Source organism: Lathamus discolor, chromosome Z, assembly GCF_037157495.1.
Source record: "Lathamus discolor isolate bLatDis1 chromosome Z, bLatDis1.hap1, whole genome shotgun sequence".
NCBI classification, from domain to species: Eukaryota; Metazoa; Chordata; class Aves; order Psittaciformes; family Psittacidae; genus Lathamus; species Lathamus discolor.
Window position 1 is genome coordinate 66,892,305 of NC_088909.1, and position 27,588 is coordinate 66,919,892.

Sequence of the window (27,588 nt, forward strand, 5' to 3'; positions counted from 1 at the left end):
GGGCTTGTGCAAAGCGTTTGACACTGTCCCACACGACATCCTTGTCTCTAAATCAGAGAGATATCAATTTGATGGATGGACCACTTGGTGGATAAAGAACTGGCTGGATGGCCGCATGTAAAGAGTTGTGGTCAATGGCTCGATGTCCGGCTGGAGACCAGTAATGAGCGGTGTCCCTCAGGGATCGGTGTTGGGACCGGTCTTGTTCAACATCTTTGTCGGTGACATGGACAGTAGGATTGAGTGCGCCCTCAGCAAGTTTGCCGATGACACCAAGCTGTGTGGTTCGGTTGATACGCTGGAGGGAAGGGATGCCATCCAGAGGGACCTTGACACCCTTGTGAGGTGGGCTGATGCCAACCTTATGAAGTTCAACCATGACAAGTGCAAGGTCCTACACCTGGGTCGGAGCAATCCCAGGCACAGCTACAGGTTGGGCAAAGAAGAGATTCAGAGCGGCCCTGCAGAGAAGGACTTGGGGGTGCTGGTCTATGAGAAAATGAGCATGAGCCGGCTTCAGTGTGCGCTCGCAGCCCAGAAAGCCAACCATATCCCGGGCTGCATCAAAAGGAGCGTGACCAGCAGGTCGAAAGAGGTGATCCTGCCCCTCTACTCTGCTCTTGTGAGACCTCACCTGGAGTATTGTGTGCAGTTCTGGTGTCCTCATCATAAAAAGGACATGGAACTGTTGGAACAGGTCCAGAGGAGGGCCACGAGGATGATCAGGGGACTGGAGCACCTCCCGTATGAAGACAGGCTGAGGAAGTTGGGGCTGTTCAGGATGGAGAAGAAAAGGCCGCGTGGGGACCTCATAGCAGCCTTCCAGTACCTGAAGGGGGCCTATAGGGATGCTGGGGAAGGACTCTTCATTAGGGACTGTATTGATAGCAAAAGAGGTGATGGGTTCAAACTTAAACAGGGGAGAGTTAGCTTAGATATAAGGAAGAAGTTCTTTACTGTGGGGGTGGTGAGGCACTGGAATGGGTTGCCCAAAGAAGCTGTGAATTCCTCCATCCCTGGTGGTGTTCAAGGCCGGGTTGGACAGAGCCTTGGGTGACATGGTTTAGTGTGAGGTGTTCCTGCCCATGGCAGAGGGGCTGGAACTTGATGATCTAAAGGTCCTTTCCAGCCCTAACTCTTCTATGATTCTGTGAAATAATGGGTTGATATCTGAATGTCACATTCCTTTACAGAAGTGTTTTGTGGTTACATGCTGCTAGCTACAAAACTTGATTTTCAAGAGTCAATGGCATTGTGTAATTACAAGGGAATGTACAACAAAGCTTAAAAACATTACAGAATCACAGAATCCCAAGGGTTGGAAGGGACCTAAAAAGATCATCTAGTCCAACCCCCCTGCAAGAGCAGGGTAACCTACAGTACATCACACAGGAACTTGTCCAGGTGGGCCTTGAATATCTCCAGTGTAGGAGACTCCACAACCCCCCTGGGCAGCCTGTTCCAGTGCTCTGTCACTCTTACAGTAAAGAAGTTCTTCCTGATGTTAACGTGGAACTTCCTATGTTCCAGTTTACACCCATTGCCCCTTGTCCTATCACTGGATATCACTGAAAAAAGCCTAGCTCCATCATCCTGACACCTACCCTTTACATATTTGTAAACATTGATGAGGTCACCCCTCAGTCTCCTCTTCTCCAAGCTAAAGAGACCCAGCTCCCTCAGCCTCTCCTCATAAGGGAGATGTTCCACTCCCTTAATCATCTTTGTGGCTGGACTGGAAAGGTATACTGTACTGTATATTGATCTGTTCATACTCTTAATTTTCCAGGGATTGCTTGGCAGTGGATTAGTTGTAATGGAATAAGATTAGCAGAGAAAAAGTGGGGTGGTTACCCAAAGAAGCTTTCTGCCCATGCAATGTGTAAAGTTCTTGCAGTGATACCTGTGAAAGTCAGAGATGCAATTCCTCAAGAAAAAAACTTGGACTGGGCTGGATGCACAATTCTTTTACATTTGTAAGAATTTTTTTCTCTCAGTATCTTGGCCTGATTTATTAGGCCTATGAAATACTGCAGTCATATCTCAGACTTACTCCAGCCTCTGGAAAAGAAAATGGCAAGGCAGCATGAGCAGAGCTGGAAGTTCAAAAAAAGAAGACTGACAGCTATGGAAGCTTGCGATTTGACTCCCATCATCCATTCAAATGAGGTATTCAGCTTCATTGTTGCACATGAAAAACACAGTGAAACTTGTTCAAAGTATTCCTTGAATAGCGAGTGATTCTGTGCGGAATTCGTGACTGTAAATATCTTTTTCAAAGGTAATCTTCAGTGCTTTTTTGATTTGAGTGGCCTTACTTACGAGTTAAAACAGATGAAGTTGTAAGAGAGATTATGTGAGGAAATTGAGTTGTAATTAAGATGGTAATGATTTTTTTATCTTCCTGTTATGGATAATTTAGTGTTACATTTCTTGAGACATCATCTTTACTCTGTAATGCATGTGTATGTTTTGGTTGTCTGGCTGAAGGTGTCAGTAACATGACATGACATTTATCACTGATCTTCAGCTGGAGATTCCTGGCTGTCAGAGGTTTATGTAAGACTCATGTTAAATATGGAAGAATATCATTAAAGTGTATAAACAAATTTTATTTTACCTCATCCTAAGTGCACATATAAGCATCAGTCTTTCTGTTGTCTGTGATAGACTGATCTTTGAAAAATGGATAATGTTTAAAACTGCCACTACAAAGAAGTGTAAAAGTTGTTTCTGTGCCTTCCCTGAGAAATTCCTTATGTTAAATTTTAAAACCTTTTCGATCACTTTGAAGTCTGAATTTCATTGATTTCATCTCAGTCTTGCAGTGAGATACTGTTCTTGTGAGCATTTTTCCCTCTTAAGGTTTTGATACGTGTCCTCAATTTTAATACTATTTCAGACATGGTTTGTTCAGAAAAGCTGAAAGTCCTATTCCTTTGTTAATAGATTACAGTACTTGTTAATGCCATAATTACACAATTTGTAAAATGGGTGTAATGATATTAACCTCTTTTCAGAAGGCTCTGTGAGAAGTTTTATAATACTGCTTTCTATGTATAGAAGGAGTTAGTTAACTTGTGTAACCTTTTATTACTTTGGTTTTGAATTGGTAGATAAATCTATTCTTCTGGTTTCAGTGTGAACTTGCCCTGTAAGTGGCTGGGCTAGAGTTTAACTCTTTGCTGTAAAAAGTAGTGCTGATGTTGTTATCCCCAAGGTTTGCAGTATTCCTACCCAAGACTTTGGTTTAGACACATCTTCAGTCTCTAGGATTACTAAATAATGACAATAAAAAATATATTTTTTCTTTTTGTTCTTGGGTAGTTTCCAGAAAAGCAGTGAAACCTTTTGTTTAAAACTGTTTAGTTGGATATTTTTCAGCAGTTAACAGATTTGGGTGTATCACAGAGATGTTATTCTAATCTAAACCCTGGACATTCTGTTGAAGAGCAAAATCACGTGGTTAGATTAGACTTCTCACTTCTCTGCCAGTGTTTGGAGACTAGCAGCGCACTGGAAAGAGGCATTTCCCAGGGAGAAAGCGACTGATTCATACTAGCTCACCATGGAAGCGTTCCAGCATCAGCTATTCACTCTTATTGGGGGTCTGATCTGTTTCTATGTTCTGGTAAAATGCATCAGATTTATGAAATACATTTTCCCACATATGTGGAGTGCTGTGCCTCAGACTTTCTTTCGGTCGATGGGAGAATGGGCAGGTAAAGGAAACTTCTTCACCTTCTTTTTCTTGTAACTAAGTAGTGGATTGTTAAATTACTAATCAGGAGCAGTTTTCCTTGCATTTCCTTTCCCTATCCCTTAAGGACAAACCACAGTTTCCACTAGGCGTGGTTTTCTTAATTTCTTTTTCTTTTCTCCTGGTAACTTCAGGGTTATGAGACACAAGGTTTTGCATACTTGGTGAGAATAGACAAATAGTCTAACTGGCAACAGCTCACACACCTCGTGTGAATTCTTTCCCCATTCCTTCTTTTTTTTCTCTACTGCAAATGCTTTCGTTTTAATAGCATTGCCTATATTCTCAGTTTCCTGGTATGTGAAGCAACTAGTTTATGTCTAGCATATGGACTCCACTTTTCAAAGCCTCTTTTCTTTACTCCTGGGAATGTTGTTCCAGTGTTTTAGGTTGTTTTGGTTTTTTTTTCCAGATTGGTGAGCTATCCTTACTGGTACCATTAACAACCAAATCTACTTTAGCCTAAAAACTTCAGAAGCTGCAATTAGGCAGTACTTTTTTAAAGATAATATGCATTCTCATAAAATAACAGAAATGTTTAATATACACCTTTTTCTTCCTACTGGTCACTGATGTTTTTTCTAAAGCTTGTTAGATCATCAGTATGAAGCAAAAATGAACAGGTGTTACAGTTTCTGAGTTCCTGGGCTACACATGTCACCGATGGTGACATCTTGTTAAAAAGTGACCCAAACAGTATGTTTGTGCTTCATTCTTTTCCCCCGCATTAAACAGGATTGAATACCTGCTTAATAAGCAGATCTCACAGGGGATTAGTAAGAGATGAAATCCACCACTGTGCAAAAGACCTGCCTGAATAATAGCTGCTTCTGAACCAATATGTAGGTCTTGTTTTGATTTAAATAAGGAAAGGGCCTCTGTTATGTGTGAGGAGGGGAGCAGCATGTGGGACTTTCTGTGTAAAATCCTTGTTTCCACTGAAGATTGGGAGGCTTGTTTCCTTTCGTGGACCTTTTATGCTCTCTGGTTTTTTGTAAACATAAAGTCATCTGGGCCCAGTAAAATTCATAAGGCTTGAATGATTTGCTGGCACATATGATCCTGGGAATCATGAAAGTTACAGTTTTCTTCCCAACAGACACTTGCATTTCATCTGCAAGTCTGCTAGAAAGCTAAAGATCCACTGCTGCTTCACTGAGGGGTCTCTCTTCTCTGTGAAATGAGAGAGTAGTTGCTTTTCTATTGGCAACAAACCTAATGATTCAAAATCACCTTTTCCTCAGTGTTTCTTTCTGTTTAAAAAACCTTATCCACATTTTTTTTGTATCACACAATTTTCTTTTTTGTTTTGAATACTTCCAAGGTTTACCTTGGAATTGCTTTGGTGCTTTCCTACTGAATTTATTTCTTCTTTACTTCTAAGATGCTAAGGATTTTCTTTCCTCTTTGGCATTTGTTTGTGTAAAATTTAAAGTTTATCTTGCTTTACAAATGCCAAAGCTTGCTTGCTTTCCTAGTAACACTAAATCCAGAAGTAAACCTGAGTAGGACAGCTTTGAAGGAAGAGCATTTTATAGATGATGGCAAGTTTGATGTGATGTTCCCTTACAGACAGATTTTTTTTGTGTGAGAAATTGTTGCATCAGCTTTAGTCACCAATAAGTCCTTATCTCCTACCATTCTGCCACCAGCATATAAATGAAAAGCTTGCAAAGCAGAACTTGTAAAAATATGTGTATGGAAGAAAATTCTATCCCCTCTTCGGCAACTGACTTGTTGCTGAATCAATTGTTGCAATTGACTTGTTGCTTGTTTTTGATCCCACTGAAAATAAAAGTAATAACTATCTACTGCATCGGGTACATTACTATGGGGAGGGATTTGCTTTGCAGACAGAAAACACTAAATGAAGCCACAAAATGATGACAAGGTCACAAGGAACTCAATTTTTTAAAGAAAAGATTGATTCTGTTCTTCAGTAGAGCATTTAGGATGCAAACTCACTCAGATGACACAGAAGAACAAGTTAAAGCAGAGCTCCAAATGTAATCTTTATTCTTCTTTTTACTTTCTTCAGTGGTCACAGGAGCAGGAGAAGGGCTTGGAAGAGCATATTCCTTTGAGGTAAGGTAGATTACTTACCCTTAAGTTTATTTTAACAAAATGGCAAATGCTACCCCTTCATCGGTCTCTGCAAGTTAGTGTAATCACTCTAGGATTCAAAGGCACTGCAACAAACACAGTGCTGATCCTTCTCCCCCGTATGCAGAACGGCATTTAGCAAGTTTCAAAAGGAAACAGGTGCAGCATTTCAGAAGAAAGTAATTCATTTCACAATGGTCTCATCAGACCAAGGAAATCAAAAAGATTTCACATTGCCTTCCAGGGTAAGAAGTCTCCTAAATTGTCCTTTTTTTCCCCCAGTTTTGCAGCTAACATGTTTTCTGACTTCCAGTGGGGTGGTTCATCTTTAACATACAAAATGTAGTTTTCTAGCCTTTACACTTGCAAACACATTTTGAATGATACATCTGAAACAAAAAAATAAAGAAGAAAGCTCTATAAATTAATATAAACTGCAGGTTTCAGAAATTATGAGGAAACCTAATGGTTTAATTATGGATTGATAGCTCTTGGAGGCTGCAGGAGGAAGGAGGAGCTCTGTGCTGATACTGTGGCTGATACTGTGCAGGGTCACTACAGCAGGGTCTTTCTGTTCATCTGCACTCACCAGCACTGAAGGCAGGGTGACCTTGTACTGTCCTGCACCAGCCTTGGTATTAGTGATAGTGAATGGCTCCTTTTCTAGAAGCGAAACTTGAAGAGAAGGACTTGGGGGAGTTGGTTGACGAGAAACTGAACACGAGCCAGCAGTGTGCACTCGCAGCCCAGAAAGCCAACCGTATCCTGGGCTGCATCAATAGCAGCGTGACCAGCAGGTCGAAGGATGTGATCCTGACCCTCTACTCTTGCTCTTGTGAGACCTCCCCTGGAGCACTGTGTGCAGTTGTGGGGCCCCCAATACAAGAGCTACAAGGACCTGCTTGAGTAAGTCCAGAGGAGGCCACAAAGATGATCGGAGGGCTGGAGTGCCTCTCCTATGAAGAGAGACTGAGAGAGCTGGAGTTGTTCTGTCTGGAGAAGGCCCTGGGGAGACTTAAAACAGTCTTACAATATCTACAGGGGGCTAACAAGAAAGCTGGAGAGAGACTTTTTACAAGGGCATGTCGTGACAAGAGATGGAGCATGGCTTTAAACTGAAAGAGGGGCAATTTAGATTGGATCTTAGGAAGAAGTTCTTTCTTGTGAGGGTGCTGAGGCACTGCAGAGGCTGCCCAGGGAAGCTGTGGCCACCCCATCCCTGACAGTGTTCAAGGCCAGGTTGGATGGGGCTTTGAGCAACCTGCTCTAGTGGAAGTTGTCCTTGCCCATGGAAGGGGGGTTGGAACCGGATGAGCTTTAAGGTCCCTTCCAATCCAAATCATCTTATGATTCTATAATAATAATTTGATCAAGAGTTTAGCTGTGATGCAATCTGCTCATTAATTATAAAATATACCTCACAGGAAAGGAAAGTAAGTGTAGGCTGTTGAATTGATTTACAGGATTAAGCTAGACTTGCAAAGTATGTGCATTGTTTCAGCACCTGCCTCATGATTTTCATTACTGGGAATGGCAATACAATAACTCCTTTTGAAAGTGCATTGAATGTAGGAAGTACAAAGATAAATACCAGGTATTATTGTTGAACATTTGGCATAGTTGTGATAAAGATCACAGGCTTTCCCATGGGAAGAGAAGGGATAATATTGTCGCGTTGTCTACTCACTGAGTTGCTGTAGTGATGGGACAAATGGAAAGGGTCTGATGAATACATAGGTTGTGGGGGAATGGGATGGGATCAAGACAGGGAAAGAAATAGTCAGAAATGCTTGAACATTTACTTAGCACCAAGTGTAGTCATCTGAACATGCAGCTTGCTGAACTCATTTTGTGTGTGAGCACCTGGCGATATTTTATGCATGTGAAGGCTGCAGGAACCTGTGAATGTCTAGATCAAAGCCTCTGTGTTAAACAACAATATTGTTCTGCTTCTTTTGTGTTGTATGGGTTATGCAAGAGTAAATCCTATTTAAAATGCCAGCTGTAGCATGCAAATGGCTGCTTTTTACCATGAGAAAAAACAAAACAACTACTGTGTAAAAAAAACCCAAAAAACCCCACAAACTACCAAAACCTGGAAAAAAGTTACAAAAAATCTTGGCTGGAACTGGCTGGATTTTGTGGGACATTTGTTCATTATTTTTGGCTTTTGCGGGATGACAGCCATCTTTATCCATGCTGAGATGTACCTTCCTCTCCAGGTGGTCCCTTTGACTGAAACTGTGCTCAGCTACTGCTCTGTGGGGCAGATCCCAAACCTACACCATGTGAGCTCGTAGCTTGGCATGTCATCTTGCTGGCTGAGGCCAAAACACACGTTTTGTGTGGCTCGTGGATAAATAAACCCAACCCTGCTGTTTTAGTATCTGTGTGTCTTTGGAGTTCCTGGATCAGCGCTGCTGTCTTGCTGGTCTGATGTCAGGATATGAAATTCTCTGATGTTCTTCTGGTACAGGTTCCTCTGGTGGTATGGGCTGATGTGAAGTCAAGCCTTACTTGATGAACACAGTGACTGCTCTAGAGTTTGAGCTCTGACACAAAGTGATGAATTTCTTTCTGACATCCTGAGCTCAGGCATGGGCTGATAGCAGTACACAAAAATGCAAGGGCTCTGCACTTGTTGGTAGAATACGGTACAGGAAGCTAAGGAGAGCAGTTCTTGTGTTTTAGAAGGCCAGTGTGGTGTGGCTTTCTCTGCCCTTTCATGTGGAAAGCCAAGTAGGCGGTTCATTAGGTAAGAGCCAACAGATTGAGGCACACTCAGAAACTGTAATATTTACTGGTTCAGTACCCTTGTTTTCAAGGTTTATGGCTAGGTAAAGGTCTCTGCAAAGTCTGTTAAGCTCAAGAGCTGGCGTCCATGAAGGCTGTCTGTATTTCTAGCATATCAAGGCGCTTCTGAAGGACTTACATTTTTGAGCATAAAGACCCTGACCATTTAACTGACTGCTCTGATGTCAGAACACTGGGATTTGGGGTCTAGTTTGCTATGCTTATTTCAAAAGCTAAGTTTCTGTTAGATTTGGTCAGTTAGTTCTTGAGCTGCTAGAGTTTAGACTCACCAGACTTATAACAAGGAGCAAAACCAAAGAACAAAACATAGCGTGCTGCTAGGCTGTCACATCTCTACTGAACTGTTAGCATTTAAGGTATCTGCAGTCTTGTTTCTTCTGTTTTTCTGATGTAATAACTGAAGATGTGCTTTAGCATCTCTTACTGACTTAGCACTTCAAACATGCTGGGTTTATGGATGAGACCATGCTGTACTCTGAGATTTATGATTTAGGCCCTGCACACTTCTCATCTGATGTCAGGGCACAAGGAGGGTGCTGGTGGCTCATATGGTCACCATTTTTGTTATTGTTAATGGTTCATAACTCTCTCATGATTCAGGCTAGTTCTTGTGCTTAATGAATGCTTTAGCAGGCCATCTTGAGACAGGCACTGCACTCATTTGTTAATACAACAGTTCCTCAAATCTTAAACCTTTGTTTCATTTCCTGAAATTGAGCATAGTATTACCGGCAGTATAATAGAAGATAAATATGGTGTGAGTTCTTCCACTCCAGTTGCAAACACATTCTAATTTCTCCACTCGCTCTTGGATTTACCCTGGAAATACTGCTCTTCTACTTGTGTGGCACAGATGCATAGCTGGCAGAAAGATTGCAGAATTCTTCTGCCCTCTTGTTTCAGTCTGGTTTGCTCAACCAAAAGAGGTTGAAAGATTTGAATCATAAAGATCCTACAGGTGTGAACCTCAGGGAAGGAAAGAAAAGGGGTGAAGCACTGAGGACATATCAGCTTACTCCTGGAGATGAATCTCTTTTGTAGTGGGTAGAAATTCATGGTAGGCAGCTACAGATCCCATAAAGCATTTTTGAGAACTTTAAAGTATTACATCTAATTATTCATGTAGAATATAACCAATTTATCAGAGTAACTGTAGTAGTTACATGCATGGTTTGAATCTAAGATCTGTGTCTTGCCTTTCCTGAAGCTTTATTGTTTTAAATTTTGCCTCAAACTGAGCTGCAAAATCATACTAGAAAATGCAGAGTGACTTTGTAATAATTTAGTGTAGGTTTAAAGTTTTTAACCATGAGTTTACAAGACTCTAGAGTGCAGATCCTGCTTGACCTTTCTTCATTATTAGCCCCATTTCTAAAGGCTAAGTTGTCAGAATTTGTTGTAGCTGGCATCAGCAACAATGACCTAACATTTTGGCAGAGGTGCAGGAGCATTTTAGTCCTTTGCCACTGGGAGTCAGGGTTTCCTAGCACAAGCAGATTCACTTTACACAGTGCTGGAAGCTAGTGCTTGCTCTTAAGTGTGAGGGGCAATACCATCTTCTAACATCAAAGCCTTCGTATGTTCAGAAAATGTTTTGTGCTAAAGACATCTACACTAAAAGTTACGTTTATTTGAAATGCGGCAGAGTTAAACCTGATTTAACTTTTCCAGTGAATGGCCAGGAATTTCTTTTCTAAACACAGTTCTTTTTGTTCGTGTGAGGGTGAGTTTGAATGTCATGGTAGTTATAATGTCCTACAAAACCTATTTCTGACAAAGGTGTGCATTTTGTGTGCGGGCAAGGAAGCAAAAAAGCATAGTCAGGTGTAGCTTCTTTTGCCTCCAGAAATTGTTGCTGCAGCGTTATACTTCTGCTTAGTCTGGAGTACAGCAGTTAACAGTTTGTGACAAACACACGCCTTTAGCTGAAGTACAGTGCAATCTTAGCAACAGGAATATTTTTTTACTTAGGTGTTAGGAGATATTATTCTGCCAAGTGAAATACAGAGACCTAAGTGAGATGATACTGATAAGCCCAGTGAAGCAGAACTTTGTTTTTATTTTTTATATGACATTGGGTGGTATTTACTTTTGGGTCTGAAGGCACAGAAATTAAATTAAACCCAACTAACACTCCCAAGTGCCAGTGACCGTGGAAACGGAGACCATGCCTCCAATTGGAAATGGCTTGAGTCAAGCTTGCTGTGGACAAAGGGAAATCTGCTGCCTGTATGTAGGCAATTAGAGTTCTCTTCCTGGGAACTTCAAATGGAGCCCTTAAAACAAGCTTTTGAAACTCCTGAGTGTCTCTAAGTCTGTGCAGGTCTCTTTGGAGCACCAGTCAATTATGCCAGAGGGTCTCCAAAAGCACAGAATTTTGAACTTGGTCTTTGTGTTAAAAACACAAATGATTGTGGCTGATGCATTTAATGGGCAGTCTTCCCCTTGTACTCTCAATGTAGTGAATTTTTGAACAAAGGTCCTTATTCCTTAACATTCTCTGCACTGTTTCAGAAGAGCCAAAAGGGACAAATTTTTTCCCTCATATAGCTTTAAGCAGAAATCATTGCAGGGCATCAGCTGTGGAAACGAATGGGTCTTCAGTGTGTGGCCTTCACCAGTAAGTTTCTTCTTCTAAGAAAACCTTGTGCTTTCAGATGGCATTGGCTTTATTTTAGTGCTGGCTAATCTAGCTCTTTCTCCTTGTTCTCATGGGCATGGGTTTGGGTTTTTTTTCAGCTTTATCTCTTCTTTCTTCATGCACACAACTCCATTTAGCTTACATTTTTTGATAATCCCGTTTCAAAAGCTGGGGCCTTGTTTGTCCTTCAGGTTTTACCTCCGACATTTTAACTGATAGGAATGGGATGCCTTGGGAAAACAGGCAAAAAAACATTCTCTATTTGTTCTGCATTTGTTCTGCACATGCTAATACCAAGCTGACTATAAACAGACTGTTGTATTAAATAGTATTCACAGGCATAAACTTCAACTATTGCTAATATCTTTGTGGATGTACATTTGTAGGAGCATATTTTGAGTTTAAAAACTCAAAGCTTAAAAGCACAGACTTCATCCATTTTCCTTGTTTCTTCTTTTTTTTTTTTTTTTTCCCCCTTCTTTTTATTTGTTTGGTTTTGGCGTTTTTTCTGGTTCGTTCGTTTTGGTCTTGTGGGGTTTTTTTGGCTGGGTTTTTTTTTTTTTTGGTTGGCTTTTTGTTTGTTTGCATCTAAAGAAAGAAACAGTAAAAATGTATCATATTTGTTTTCTATTAAAAAAATACAAATAAAGTTCAATTCCTTTCAAACTCTCGAGCCTTCAATTCAATATATGTGATCTACTTCCTCAGGATTAAAAAAATGAGGACGGAAGGTGATGCTGTAAAATGACTACGATGTCATCAACATATTTGGGCTCTGAAATCCAAGTAGAAATAAAAATGTGTTTCTGGGAAATGTCATGCTTGTTTTAACTCCCTGCAGACATCCGTTTATTTGAAACTGGCTCAGGCTTTTTATTTTTGTTCATATTATTGGGGTTTGCCTGCATGTATTTCTTGTAAGGGTCCAAGATTACCCAATTAAGGAGATGTTTTGGAAGACTGTTTACTGTTTGGCCTGGTTTTAATATCTGTTGTTTACCCATTAAGCAGATGACAGCAATTTTAAAAACTCCGTGACTGCTTACATTGCAGAACTGCAGAAAATGGAAAGATTCTTATCACCTTACTGTTTCTTAACAACTCTCATATTCCTTCCTTGTAGCTGGCAAAACGTGGATTAAATGTAGTTATGATAAGCAGAACTCTTGAAAAACTACAGAGAGCAGCCACTGAAGTTGGTAAGTGTTTGTCTCATCTTCCTGTTTAGCAGGGTGGATTTACATGGAGCTGGAGGTCTCTTCCCTTAGTACAGTATTTAGTACAATAGGGCCCCAGGCATTACTCCAGTACTAAACATAATTCTGGTATTACTATGTTGCTTGAACACTTCTTATCATGGATTGTTTTAAAAATGTGTTCTATCATTCAATCAGTGTGATGGGTTTGATAAAAAAGTGAACGTGTATTCTTTACTGGCTTTATTTGCCTTAAAAATCTGTGGGGCAAAGGAGATGTAATATTAGAGTCATTGGAGGCATCTATGAAATGGTTTAAACTTGGAAAAATTAGGTTACCTTTAGGCTAATTTTTGGACATAGCAAAGGAGGAATAAAATTGAAATTAAGGTTCCTGTCTGAATTTAGTTTGGAAGTTTTTTTAAGGTTTTCAAGTTATATTTGGCTTTTGATAAAGCAATTAAATAGTGTATCTTTGGAATTAGTTTAGAATTACTGTTTCTTTTCTTTGAAAGAAATTAGCCATTTACAATGGGACATAGCTTGTTAAAATACATTAAAATTCACAGTTAGGTTTTATTTGGGAGTCAAATGAGTTTGTATCCTCCATTAACTTTAAAGATGGGGTAATCAAGGTTGCTCTTTCCACTGTCTTTTTCTGTACATGTCTTCTACCCACCAGATTTCCTGATTCACAGGTTCTTGCGTGAAGCATGTGTCACTCCAAAACTACACCTCTGTCAGGAATTGCCTTTAAGCAGGCTTAGCAGCTGACTCCAGCAGAGTACCAGGTCCTGTGAGAGCAGGGCATCTTTTAGGGACATGGCAGACTGGAAATGGGTGAAAAAGTCTGTAATGTCTGAACCTGCTGCTACCAAAATCAAAGATTTGACCCCGAAATTTTCCATCCAATTTTCTTCCCTTCCTCCTCCCCCCCCCCAAATAAACTTGTTTTCCCTTGGGAAGCAAGGGGTGTCAGAGGAGGAAAGCATCAACTTGCTATAAGCAGTGATATTTATGAGGCCAATGTGACTATGGCCTACACTAGCCCCTCTTAAATATACAGCCATAAAAAATAGTTTCTGTTACAATTAGGTCAGCTTTGGTGCCATTGTTGCATTTCTTTGCAGCTATGATTGTTAAAGAATTACAATACTAAAAACCCGAAGAAATACAAGCTAAAGAGGTTTTAGTTTCTTTGCATTGTAAATTATAACCAGAAGCAAAGAATGGAAGCAAGAAGATTCCTGACACTAACATAGCTAAGTAAAGAGAAAACATGAAGGGGTGAAAAGATGACATACTGTAAATTCCACTGGAATGGCCATCCACTGGCCACTTTCCTAATTAAGTCCATACTGTGCTGAATTGTGTAGCAGCGTGTGATGAAGTTCTTGCCATGTCCCAAAAGGTACTCTGAAATAGCCAGCCCTGCAAACACTCCTATGCTTGTGCAGAGCTGACCCATGGCTTCTTGCATGTCAGGAAGCTTCACTGACTGCAGCAGTGTTATCCATGTAATTGAAGGAGTGGTGGGGTGGATGGTGTGACCCCAGCTGCTTAGGCTACATTGCTTAGACTGCAGTATATTCAACTTGGTTGTGAGCATAAAGATTTTTCCCCAGAGCTTGCTGAAATTGGTGGTAAACCCCAGTGAGACCTTTCCATTGTTTTTGGTGGGTTTTGGCAGAAGCCCAGAGTGACTCTTCTGTTATTTATTGTGTCAGGTTGGCAACGAGTACATAACAAGTAGATGGCGCAAACAAAGGGAAAGAGAGGAAGATAGAGTGATGAAAAGCGTAGATTATCTGACCTAGATGCCATTAAGATCAGCAGGGAGCTCTGGATGTGGTCGTATGTTAAAGTTTTGGAAATGTTCCACTAATTCCAACTTTCAGACTCAGGCTTTACAGTAAATAAGCTGAGCAGTCATTGTGAAGGAAGAAAAATTAAACTTCCTGTGATGTTATGTGGGTAAATAAACAATGGAAACCAAATATGCAGCAGGAACTTATCCAGAATGATTATACTGTTTCCACAATTTTCTAACTCTCACTGACTTTCTAAACTGCTTTAACAAGCAGCACCTCACTCCAAGCAGCTATCACTACCCTGAGCTAGGAAATTAGGGCGCAGAAAGTTTTTTGAAGGCTATGTGAATTTGTTGCAAGACTGAACATATTACTCTTGTTTCCTTTTTCTTAACAGCTATACCATGTATCTTTTTGCAGTCACTTGGACATCATAATTAAGACTTGCCTCCCTCTTCAAGCTGATAACATTATTTGCCTAATCATACTGTCACATTCCGCTGGAGTACTGAACAAGAGAAATTAAAAGAGCCTAAACTGTGGGTAATTTCAGAGATCTCAGTGTTTGGCTTTCCTGGTTCTACCAGCCAATAGTGTGCCTGAGAACAGCTCTCAAAGCCAGAGTATGCAGAAATCCTCAGTAAGAAAAACATTTCTGTAAAGAAGCTCTGGAATTGAAAACCAAATTTCCACCCATTCAGACTGGAAAGCTCTTTTAGAATGAGATAAAATATAAGAAAGTAAGTCTTGTAGAGGGCAGACAGAGAGGACCATCACACCAGGTGTACTGCTCACTGTTTAGCACAATGGTTGTGAAAACGTTGATCAAACCATAGTACCAGATTAGAAATGGTTTAGTGTGATGCCTGTCTGTCCATAGCAGGGGGGCTGGAACTAGATGATCTTAAGGTCCTTTCCAAACCAAACTATTCTATGATTCTATGATTTTACAATAGAATGTATTAACTGCACACTTATTTTATTTCTTCTGTACAGGCAAAGCTAGGTCCTCATTGAGAAGCTATACCTTAGGATCAATATACAACAAGGATTACTTTTTTTCTGTTAATGCCAAACAAACAAAAAGCCCCACTTCTGTAAAACACAAACATGATTCACAACAGGCTTGTCTGGGTTTTGGTGTTGTTAATGAATTTGGGTTTGATGATGCAGGAAGTATTTATCCACCTCTCCCTCCTGAAATTATGCCTGTTAATACTGAGAAAAGTAGTGCATTAAAAAAATCACCTCACACGGTCTGGGATCAAATGTGCCTTGCTCCCACTAAGACCTGCGAAGGTGCTAATTCATTTAGCTGTCCCCTCTGTTATAGGTTGTTTCCAATCTGCTGTAGTCTGTGTTCTCTGCTTCTCTTGTCCTTCCTACTTCAAGAGCTATGCAGGTAACAAACGGAAATCACTGATTAGCATAAAATGACTCACTTGGCACATCTTTCCTTGATCCTCAAGGGCTGTCAAAATGCCTGTTGTGTCTTGCTGATCCGTTGAGGTAAAGTACTATTGCTCAAGACTCTTTCCCAATTGTCTGCATTACCCCACAGAAGAACACTTGACCGATTTTCCTGAGTGCTCTGGTACCCAGCAACAACTTCTTTGTTCATTTGGGGTTTGTTTGGTCGGTTGGTTGGGGAAGGATGTGGGGTTTTTTGTTTTTTTTTTTTTTTTTTTTTTTTTTGTTTTTTTTTTTTGTTTTTTTTTTTTTTTTGTTGGGTTGGTTTTGGTTGGTTGGTTGCTTTTGCTAATTTCATTTTGGTTTTCATTGAGTTTATCTTCAGTGGTACTTTCTATCATCATTTGCAGTTCTGCTTTTGCCCTCATTCTTTTCATTTCTTCTCTGTTTTCCTGTTATTTGTGAAACCATGTTAGCTTCTATTTCTGAGAAGATGCATTTGACAAAAAACTTTCAAAATGTAGCCGGAACTTGTGCTTTATAATTTAACATGAAGGGTTCTTTTATTTCTGCCTTGTCTTAAATATACTGTTTTGTAACTTCTTTCTGTTCTTTAAATAACTCTTCATTTTGCTCTTCTCTCTGCAAATTTCCACTGAACAAGAATGCCATCTTGTCCTAAGCACTTCTCGCTTCATGACCTGTGGCCAGCACGTAGAGGGAGATGATCCTCCCCCTCTACTCTGTCCTGGTGAGGCCATATCTGGAGTACTGTATCCAGTTCTGGGCTCCTCAGTACAGGAAGGACATGGAACTACCCAAAAGGACCCAGGAGAAGGCTACAAAGATGTTTAGGGGTCTGGAACATCTCTCTTATGAGGAAAGGCTGAGGCAGTCAGGTCTGTTTAGCCTGGAGAAGAGAAGGCTCGGAGGGTATCTGATCAGTGCGTAAAGTACCTTAAGGGTGGGTGTCAAAACGATGGTGCCAGGTTTTATAGTGGTGCGCAGTGACAGGAGAAGGGGCAACGGGCAAAAACTGAAATGCAGGAAACTCCATCTGAACACATGGAGAAGCTTCTTTACTTTGAGAGTGACAGCACTGGAACAGGCTGCCCCCGGAGATTGTGGAGTCTCTTTCTCTGGAGACATTAAAAACCCACTTGGATGTAATCCCGTGCACCCTGCTTTAGCAGGAGGTTTGGACTAGATGACCTCCAGAGGTCCCTTCCAACCCCAGCTGTTCTGTGATATTCAAGTTTTGCTGTAGTACTTCAAAAGGGTCTCCTCTTTCTAGAAAGTTCAATGCTTGTGTCACTTGGGCATTCATTTTGTAACCTCAGGTTTTCAGAATATCTTCATAACTCTCTAAATAGAAAATGAGAGTTTCTGGCACACTGCATGTCCTAACCAACTTCATGCTTCACACTGATTTATTCTATTCCTGATAAATTTCAAAAGGCATCACATTATCCTATCTGACAAGCGGGATTCCCAAGTGGTCTGAGGTCAGAAGGCGTTAGATGTATCCTTCTTAATGATACATTTTATAACAAATTGGATTAAACAACTCAGCTCAAGTTTTTCATTTGACTAAAATTAGTTTTCTATTAATTTTTAACATAGGCAATAACCTGTCCTGATGTTTGAAAACCTAGGCTTTCTGTTCCTGGCATGCTTAAGACTTTTCAAAGGAGTGGAATGGCTTGTGTGTTCAAAGACTGTCATAAATCTTTGTCACAGAGAAGTATAGACATCAGAAGCAGTGGAAATTTTGGCTCTCTCCTTTGCAGAATTGTTATCATTTTCTAAAGGACTATCCCTGGATAATTCATTTATCAGCATGATAGTTTTATTGTTTTTTCATATATTGTTTTATACTTAATTGAGACAGAGGAAAGCCATCTGGAGTACTTGTTCGTTGGCTGACAGTGCTGGTTGCAGCAGTACAGTCCGGTACAGACAAGGGGACACAGAGAAAGTCCAAATGTTTTGTTTGATCCTCATTTTTATGTTGCTCTAGTTTTGGCTGCCCTTCTTATTGCATATGAGCAAGACAGCTACAACATCACCACAGCTTTTAAGACCATGTCATTTTGTTTATAGAGCTCTTCAACCACATGGTCCCCATAGGTGTCCACTCTAGCTGTTGCTGCACTTTCCCACTCACTGAATTTACCTCACAATGTCCTTTTCTTTATAGTTGTATCATTCCCTAGCCTGGGACCATGAGGGTGTCATTTGCCACTAGAATTGCTTTTATATATTGAAGGTTCAAAGGGTGGTTTGTCCCTTTCCTGCACACAACACCAGCTTGGAAAGAGGGCAAGAAAACAGACAGTGAGCATTTCAGATCTGGAGTCAGAGCACCTGCTGTTTCCTCAAAGTGCTTGCATTACCTGAGTAGCACAAGGTGGTCAAGACTTGTAGAATTTCAAGGGGCAAGGAGATTAAACTGAGAAGGAATAGCTTTCTCATCCTTCAGCAGAGGCTATGTTTTGTTGCAAACTGGCCTGCTGGACCCAAAGCCAGCTTTCTGCCAACCTTGCTCTCTGGTGGGAGCTGATGCAAGACCTCTTCCTAAGTTCTCAGTGTTCACCAAGGGGTAAAGCAAGATTGCTGCGTAGAAAACATCAAATCTGATTCCTATTCAAGGTGATGCTCTCTGTTACCTGTGTGATAAAATCAGCATCCAAACAAACAGTTTCCCAAACAAGACCCGTGCACCTGAATTTCTGCCACTTGCACTGAATCTGAAACCAAATCATCTATTGACATTTCCAGGCTTTACCTGTCACTTTTTCAGCAAACTTCATCTGGATTTCAGGTTGCCCATAAAACTTGAAAGCAGGTTTAGTAGCAAGAATTTACAATGTGAACATCTAGTTAGAAAAGATCTTACTGGGCCCCTTTAAAGGAAAACCTTGCCTTTAAAAATGGGTAAATAAGAGCCTCTACCTCTTCCTCATGAAACTTCATTGAAAATATGAACAGCAGTAAATCAACTGCTGAGAAAAATGTTAACGTACAGCTGGGCTCCACTCCTACATTGGGATGACACTGGAAAAATCACACATATTCCCCTTCTGTGTAAATTGACCTTGTAAAATTCAAGCTATACCCTCCCTAAAATGCCTTTTAGTCCTGCAAAATCCTGGCAAAAGTTCAGCCTAGGAGAGTGAAAATGTCAAAACAAGAGAAGAGTTGTTTGGAAATAATGCAAAAAAAAAAAAAAAAGTTTCACATTCAGCCTTGTTTTCTCCTCCTCCTACATAAAAAAAACAAGCTCTGCTTGTTAAAATGTTCATCTTATACATGGAAACACTTCTAAACCATTCTGCAAAACAGTGCTTATATAGAGGATCTGGCACCCACATTTACTTGCCTAACGTGCTGACAGTGTTCAGTTATAAATATTATGATAACCAGAGGAAGAAGTCCTGTGTTGTTTATTTCTGGGATTTTTTTCCTTACTGAAGGTCCAAATGGTGTTTAAATTTCGTGAGGGAACTTTCACAGATTTTAGGGCATAAATTCATTCAGGCCATTTCCCTGAAAACAACTGAGTACAGTGGGAATGCTTTGCTTGCGTTGTGATTTTTCTGAAATTAAGAAAGTTGAAACAATTACAGACTATAGAGCAGGCATTACTGAGTGAGACATCTGATTGTTTCTCTTATTACTTAATTACAGCTCTCCCTCTCTCTCTGGGTAGATACAAAAGGGTTTTCTATTTTTTTTTTCTTTCCTTAATTACAGAGCAAACCACAGGTCAAAAGGTGAAGATTATACAAGCTGATTTCACTAAAAATTCAGTATATGAGAACATTGAAAAAAACCTGCAAGGCTTGGATATTGGTGTTCTGGGTGAGTCATTAAGATCTGTTAATTGAAGAGTATTTTATGGCTGCAGTGTATTAAACAGAGAATTGTACAAATGATGTGTCGTAAGAACTTGTTGGCCAACATTTAAAACCAAGCACACAGCTGCCTAGTGCATTTGAGCATTACTTATTGCAAACAAGTTTTAAAAGTGAGTTAGGATTCTCCAAAGGCTTCTTGTTTCTCTGTGCTGTGGCTTCTTCACTGTGAAACCTCTTCTGCTGCTTTGCAAACAGCATTTAGCTTGTGGGGTGACTTCTTCCCTATTTGGCCTCAATAACTTAATTTTCACTCTTGGTTGTTTTACAACTATGTACAATTCTTACATTCAATCTGAAATGAGCTTGTGGCTAGCACTAATTGGTATAATACAAGCAGCAACAGTGAAAATATCATTTTAGGAGGGGCATTCTTTTTGTTTTGGTTTTTTGTTTGTTTGGGGGGGTTTTGGTGGTTTTATTTTGTTTGGGTTTGTTTGGTTTTTTTGTTTTGTTTTTGCAAAGAAAATAATCCTCTTAATAGTGAAACAAATGAAACAACAGCAAAACCCAAAACCAAACACACCCCCAAACTATAGCAGCAGCCTGGTTTTTCATTCCCTAAAGTCAAGAGTGACTACTATTGCTGACTTCAGTGAGAACAAGACTCGATGTTTAATAGCATTTCTATTCGCTTACAGCTCAAAAGCTTCTGGGCCTTGAGGAGAAACCATTTGTTTAACTAGCTGAACTATGCATTTTGTCTAGATTTGGTTCTTATCATTATATTTCCTTTGATTAGTTAACAATGTTGGAATGCTTCATAATCCTCTTCCATGCCGTTTCCTTAATGGATCAGACATAGATGAGGTAGGATTACTCTGTGGGTTTCTACTTTCAATATAACAATGAAGAATTGTAATTCCATTTAACAAGGGACAGATTTTGCCCCTGCTACAATCAGTGTGTATTTAACTGTTCAGTTGAGTGGGAAAAGAACCAGTCCTGAAGGAGCATAGTTTGATTTGCTTTTCATGCTTGGAAGAGCTTACAAGAGACAAATAAATAATGGTAGATTTCAGCTAAACTGCAGCAAGCACCCAGTGACAAGGGAAGAGCGTGCAGCTGGACAGGCTGTAGGAGGGATCAGCAGCCCCGCTGGCTCAGTGCTGACTTGTAATGTAATGGGGTCCAGCCTCATCACTTCAGCCACAGCTGAAGTATTGGGTTATTGTTAGTATTATGAAATGCCTTTGACTATCCCACAGCGCAGGCGCAGCCAGTGACAATCTGGGGCAAGCTAAGCAGCTCTAAAAGCAGCTGCCTTGCTAAAAGGGTTTTCAGTTGGAATTGTTAGCTGCCTTACCTGGATGAACTACAAACTCTCTGAAGGTAGCTATGAACTGAACTGTCTCTTTGCTTCCTGCAGAGCCTCGTCAACTGCAACATTATTTCTGTTACAAAGGTATGTGACACACTTGCACCTATGTTACATCTGCAAGGCAGTTTATTGGGTAAAGGGTCCCACACAAGAGTGTCCAACCAGCTTTCCTTTGTGTTTTCATTTAATTTTTCAACAGACAGCAATTTTTCAGCAGGAATGTCAGCATTATTTTAAGGGCCTTATCTGCTCCTAGTGCCTGTGAAATATTTCCATCAGAGCTGACTGGAAACCTTTTAACACAGTTCTTGGTTGAAACCTATTGTTACACTGCAGCTGAAACATGTTGCAAAACCATGTCTGTTTGGGTAAACAGGTTTGTTTCAGAATCAAAATCTTCAAGACAAGAAGATCTGCAGTTTGGCTTTTCCCGTACGGTACTCTTGCCTTTTTTTTTTTTTTTTCTTTGGTCACAATTCCATTCTGCAAAACCAGAATATTTATTTTACAGAATCTTTATTTTTTATAATAATATTTTAATATTATTTTACAGAATATTTAGTTATCAGTGAAGCACAAAAACTGAAGGAGCTGACTCCCAGTTCCGTACTTTACCTCTTGGTGCTAATTTTGGTTGGCTGCTTTCCTACAAGAACTGCTAGTAGTTAGTATTTCATGCTTTCCAAGCGTGATTAAGATTTGTACTGCTCTGCTGTTTGCAAGCAGTGTGTTAACATGAACAAGAGCAGGACAAGAGCTTTGTAGCTCATCTCAACCTTGGTTAATGTCTTTCTAAACATGGCATGAAAATTATCTACAGATGTTCATCTTTCTTTGGCTAGCAAACTTTATATCACAAATTTGTACTGCTGCCTGATGACTTCAGATAGTAAATCACATAATATTAGCCAACTGAAATTCTTCTGTAAGGTAGTTTGGTGAACTTTCTGCTCCCAGGTTTTATCCTATTTACATGTCAAAATAATAGAAATATCTGCAATACCTGATTGCTACATATATGTATATGTAGCATATGCATATATATATATATCTCACAAAAACAGGTGAACATTTTGTACCCTCTCAGTCCAGATAAAAGAAGTGTTTCCATTTATCATTTCCAGATTTACACATACCTCAGAATCCACATCTTCTGCTTCACCAAGACCTATGGATTCCTTTCCCCCACTGCTGCAATGCATCATTTTCAGTCTTCCACAAACATTCACCTTCCTCCAAAACACAAAGAAGAAATCATGCTGCTAATCAGCATTCCTCATAGTCAGGTCCAAATCACCTTCTGTTTGTTCCCCGCTGCCCCCCTCCCTGCCTTAATTCCTGACAGAATCCTGCTCACCACTTCTTGCATTAGGATGCCCAGCTCCATGTATTCCTGGCTCCCCCAGACGTGAGATTTGCAGCACTGCAAAAGCAGGACGTTTGCCATGTTTTCTTCTTGGATATCCCTCTTTACCCAAGCTGATGTGGCCCATTGCCACCCTTTCTGAAAATTAAACTTGTGAGCCACACACTGCTCCTGCTACCCTGATGTGCACAATGGCACTATCGAAAAAATAGGGAATTAGTAAGTACTGAATTAATGTGCATCATTCATTTGCACTACTTTTCATTACTAAAATCCTAAAGCTAATTTTGGTGGCATTAAAAAAAATTGTCTTTTCATGGACTTCTGCTATTTTTGATCCAGGTGGAGCCAGCAGCAAAAATGAAAAACCACTATGAAGTTGACTTTCTCCTTACAGTTATAATTCAGTAGTGAAGAATGACAAAATCCAGAAACTGTTGCAAAGCTTTGGACAAGCAAAAGACTATCATTGCTTAGAAGACTAAATATTGGGGTTTTTTGGTTTGGTTTTGGCTTTAGTTTTGGGGTTTGGTTTTTTGGTTTGTTTTTTTTTTTTTGTTTTGTTTGTTTGTTTTGTTTTGTTTTGTTTTCTATCTTTGATAATTCAGATGATTTGCAGGTTATTAACATTTTTTAAATGTCTTCCAAAACTTTGAATGTGCTCGAGCAATACACATCTTGTGAATAAAGCAAGATTAGTTAAAAAAATGAAATAAAAAAGCAGGAGAATGGATACAGTTGTTAACACACTTGTCTTACAGATGACAAAAATGATTTTGAAACAGATGGAGTCAAGGTAAAACTGATTTTTTCCTAGAACTTACAATAGCTTTTAGCTGCTATCTCCAGTTTATTCAGTTGTAGCTATGCTTTTTCATTATTAACTTCTTCACTGTTACAGTATGTCAATCAGTAAGAGTTCTGCTGCTAGTGCTGTGTGAATGAACGATAGGAACTGCCACAAATTGTCAGTCAACTGTAGAACAAGACAAAAAATGCAAAATATAGGTCTGTGTGCAGTAAAACCACAAAGGCGTTGAAGAAATAAATGGAGTGGGATGGGTCCAGTTAAGCCATTTCTTAAATGGCATTTGAATATAATGTCATATTCTTCTAAGAGTGGAAGCTGTGCTTGGAATAACGCTTTTCAAGCTCTGAAAATACCTGTACTAGATCAGAGAGATTAATTCAGCTATGCAATTAAGGATCCTTTTTTTCTTCTCAATACAATGTGTAATTTAGACATGGGGGTCCTTAAGGGAGATGTTAAGGTCTTCAGATGGAGCTTCTAGAAAATATCATTAACTACTGCATTTTAGAGACTAGTGCATGTTCTTTGTTTCGGCAACAAAATAAGCTCTTAGTGTTTAATTGTTTTGGTTTGTTTTTTTTCCTGGTTGTTGCTGAATGAATTGTTTTTGTTGATTTGTACAGGGAGTTGTGAATAGGAAAGCTAAAACAACAGATGCCAGGAGCAGGAGAAAGAATGTGCTGGCTAACGAGCAAAGGGGACCGACCAATTACTTAGAAGCATAAAATCTGTCCTATGATGGCATTTTTTTTTTCTCTGTTAGATGTACAATAGCATGTACAATGTTCCCATGGCTCTGATTGCAATAGGCATTTAAATTTCACTTATGACATTATTCCTAGCTGGTTTAGATTTAATTGCACCTAACAAAACCATAAAAATTGGGCCTTTGAAAGTGTAGTCTATGGTATAATAGATCTTTGCCTTCTCAGGAAAAAAGGTTGTTTTCCACTTGTGCAGGCTTCTGCTACAATACTGTCAAACATAAACTGAATGTAACTATTTAAATTGAATTTCAGACGGAAAGGTCTTATTCTGAATCTATCCTCCGGTCTGGGTACTTTCCCTTGTCCACTATACACAATGTACTCAGCTTCTAAGGTAAGTCTGTCGCATTGCTTTATAAAGAAATCCCTGCTAAGTGTTACCAAAACATTTCTATCAATCAGCAACACAGGGACAAGTTTTCAGAGTTTAAATCAGTGTTGCTCAGCTGAAATAATGAAGTAATGTGAATTAGCACTAGCTGAGAGCTAAGAATCAGGGAAGCTATGTAAATGAAATCCAGCTGAAGGTATGTCTGATCACTAGAACAGAATTTACCTTAGCTTAAATACTATTATGCCAGTGCTTGCAATCTGCCCGCATTCTGGGAAGTGATGACTTTTACAAGGCTGTCTCTGCTAGTTTACTCAAAACTCTAGTTGCATAAAAATGCTAGGTTTTGCTAATGGAACCAAGATTAAATTCTTGGTATATGGGTGGTGAGTTGCCTGACTTCATAGATTTCACTTTAAAATTTTGCTCTGAATTTAAGCCCCACAGCCTATGAAAATGAGGAATAAATCGTTTTTACTGAAGAAGCAACTTGCTTAGCTCGGGTTTGCTTCAAATGAAAGATTCCAACAATATTTGCTTGAACATAAAGTTCAGGTTGATAAGAATAAGCTAATTATTCTTGGTAATAAAATCTAATATTCTTTTTTTTTCTGTTTTTAATGTATGGTTCTTATTACATTAAAACTGGACAATTTTAGTTCCTTGCAGTTTAATTAACATTATTTCAAAGTGATGTGGTACACTGTTTGTATTATTTTTACTTTTTTCATTCTTGGGTATCTGAATTTTTTAATTTTTTATTTTTTTATTTCCGATGCCCTGAAAGGAGACTATTTTATTTTTCAGTGTACTGATGTGTACTGACGTTTCATGCACTTTCACAGCGTTATTAGTGTTTAAATTGTAAGACCCATCAAATGATGACTTTGAAACACTGCATTTTTCCTCTTCAGCAGGACTTTCATATTTCTCATTACAGAGGAGTGATCCAAAATTGTCAAGTTTCAATATTTCTCAAACATCTGACTCCTGAAGTCTGTCTTAAGAAATGCTCAATTTCTACACAAATAAGTTAGTATATGTGTACTCTTCGTGGTGTTCTCTTTGAAAGATAAATCTTAACAGCTGAAGCTAAAGAGCCCCCAAATTCTCAAGTACCTGACTTTGAAAACCCTATTTGTAGGCCGTGCTAATAGTTTCACACTGAAAGCATGAGTTGTATTTCGGTCCCCTTTTTTATTGCAAGACAGCAGTGTAAGCGTTAAGCTGGGAGGACAGGTGTCAGTCAGAGATGAGAGCCACATGAAACAATAGCGAGAACAACGGAACTCAGATATTTAAATCACAGCATTTTCACAAATGTGACAAAGCTTTCAGCCCAGTCAGTACTTGATTGATGTCTGGCTTGGGTCAATGCCAGGCTCCCTCTTTTCTGGTGCAGATAAGAGTCGATTTTGCCATTGATCATGCGCACCAGCAGAAACTGTGTCTTGAAAAGTTTGTTTCTGTGGTTTTCATCGCTGTTCTGTGCCTTAGGTTGTGTGAGGCTTTGCCTTTTTTGTTAAGGACCTGTTGTCATATATTTGTGAGTATCTGTGAAAGTACTTAATTTCCCATGCTAATGTTATTTTGTTGTTTTGTTTTATTTGTTTTTGCTTTGTTTTGTTTTGTTTTGTTTTAGGCTTTTATAAGCACTTTCTCCAAAGCACTACAAGCAGAATATAAGGCAAAAGGAATTATTATACAGGTATTATTATTATTATTATATCTTGCCTTATTTCCTTAATTTTAGTAAATTAAGGAAACAAAGAATATTTCTTCAATACTATCTGAGATGCCTAAATCTGTATAATGTTGCCATCCTTGGTGAAGTGCTGGGTGACCCTCTGAAAGCTCTGTCTCCTTCCTGTATGCAGCTTCTCCCCTTATTCCACCATAGTATCATTACTTATTCCACATAGTGCCTTAATCCATTGCAAATATGTGTCATAATTTGTCAGATGCTATGGTATTCCTCAGAGTGAATGGCCCTATCTAAATGTTAGATGACATTGCACTGTTGTTATGATTTCTTGTTTTAGGTAGTGACTCCTTATGGTGTTTCTACTCCAATGACAAGGTACCAAAAACCTGATCTTATTACAAAGACAGCAGAAGAGTTCGTGAGTGAATCACTGCAATATGTTACCTTTGGAGATGAAGTTTTCGGATGTTTAGCCCATGAAGTGCTGGTAATTGAATTTGATAGTGTGTAAATGGGTCCCAAAGGCTGAACCAGAATTGTCTAAGCTCAGCAAGTTCTTCTGACTGATTCCAGGGGCCTTAAGGTTAGACATATATAAGAAACAGTGAACATGTTGTTGAGGCTAGTATGACACCAGTAAACTCTGAAGAGAGGAATACACAAGTAAAGCACAGTTAGCAGTACAGTGTGGCTTTCTCTACTTTTGTGTGTCAAGCTCAGCTCAGTTTGATATTTGGTCAGTCTTTATGCTTTCATGAGCTGCCTGTTTTCATGACGCTATAAGAAATAGTTCTGAGACCACTACTCCTTTACAGAAACTGGAAGGTGTATTAAAAAGTAATTAATGGGGAAGGGGAAAAACACAAAAACAGACTGTGCTATCACATAAACATAATTTCCTTAGGATACTAAGCTAAAAAAACAGGATAAATATTTATATATGTCAGCTGTTAAAGATGAGCATTAAATAAAAGTATAGGGAAGAGAACATACTGAAAACTGAGAGGAATGAATATTACCTTCTAAAAGAAGCACACACTGAAAGTATAAAGTAAAAGCTTTTGCTTTTCTGTTACCTTCCTGAACACCTAGTTGATTTCTTTCATGAGATTTTGATAACCTTTTGCCTTTGTATTGTTTTGTTTGATTATTCTGAAGGCACGTGTCCTGCAGTTTGTCCCTTTATGGGTATTCCACAGCAACAGATTTCAAGAAACAGTCTTGCACTCATTTACCAATTATCTGAAGAAGATGTGGAGGAACCCGAACCCTTAACAGTCATTTTTCTGGAGGATGTGTGATGCAAAACCCCAGCACAACATATTTTGCTGTGTCTCTGCATGTGAATGTAGAAGGAATCAGTCAGCTTGAACCATAACTCCATCCAAATCACCTGTTAACTGATAAGTGATTATCTGATCCAATGAATCTATTAAGCAAATTCATTCCTGTCCTTCTTCAAAGACTTCAAAATTTGCTAAAGCTGTTCCAGTTACTTCTATCAGCCTTACATAGGTATTAAGAAATTTATGCTACTATTTTCACACAAGCTTGGAGGCCGCAAGTATTTAAAATTGTTTGATGCTCATGAATAAAACAATAATTTGCTCTGCTTGCAAACCTGTTCACAGTGTA

General features: G+C 39.4%; 1 protein-coding gene across 1 annotated transcript; it reads left to right on the top strand.

The window, feature by feature from the left end:
- The first annotated feature begins 2,417 nt into the window (after window positions 1-2,417).
- Window positions 2,418-27,588, top strand: HSD17B3 (hydroxysteroid 17-beta dehydrogenase 3). The gene is made up of 11 exons (XM_065661713.1): window positions 2,418-3,722; window positions 5,799-5,845; window positions 12,442-12,517; window positions 19,492-19,599; window positions 20,395-20,462; window positions 21,022-21,057; window positions 23,101-23,135; window positions 24,170-24,251; window positions 25,891-25,956; window positions 26,291-26,440; window positions 27,112-27,588. Exons 1-11 carry the CDS (start codon window positions 3,569-3,571, stop codon window positions 27,226-27,228), a joined length of 939 nt encoding a protein of 312 aa, XP_065517785.1. The 5' UTR covers window positions 2,418-3,568; the 3' UTR covers window positions 27,229-27,588.

What these genes read in the sequence shown, in the direction of transcription:
- HSD17B3 (XM_065661713.1), top strand. Translation starts at nt 3,569, where the DNA reads ATGGAAGCGTTCCAGCATCAGCTATTCACTCTTATTGGGGGTCTGATC. An exon ending in GAAGAGCATATTCCTTTGAG is followed by an intron (nt 5,846 to 12,441) that starts GTAAGGTAGATT and finishes CCTTCCTTGTAG; the next exon opens with CTGGCAAAACGTGGATTAAA. An exon ending in ACATTATTTCTGTTACAAAG is followed by an intron (nt 21,058 to 23,100) that starts GTATGTGACACA and finishes CTTGTCTTACAG; the next exon opens with ATGACAAAAATGATTTTGAA.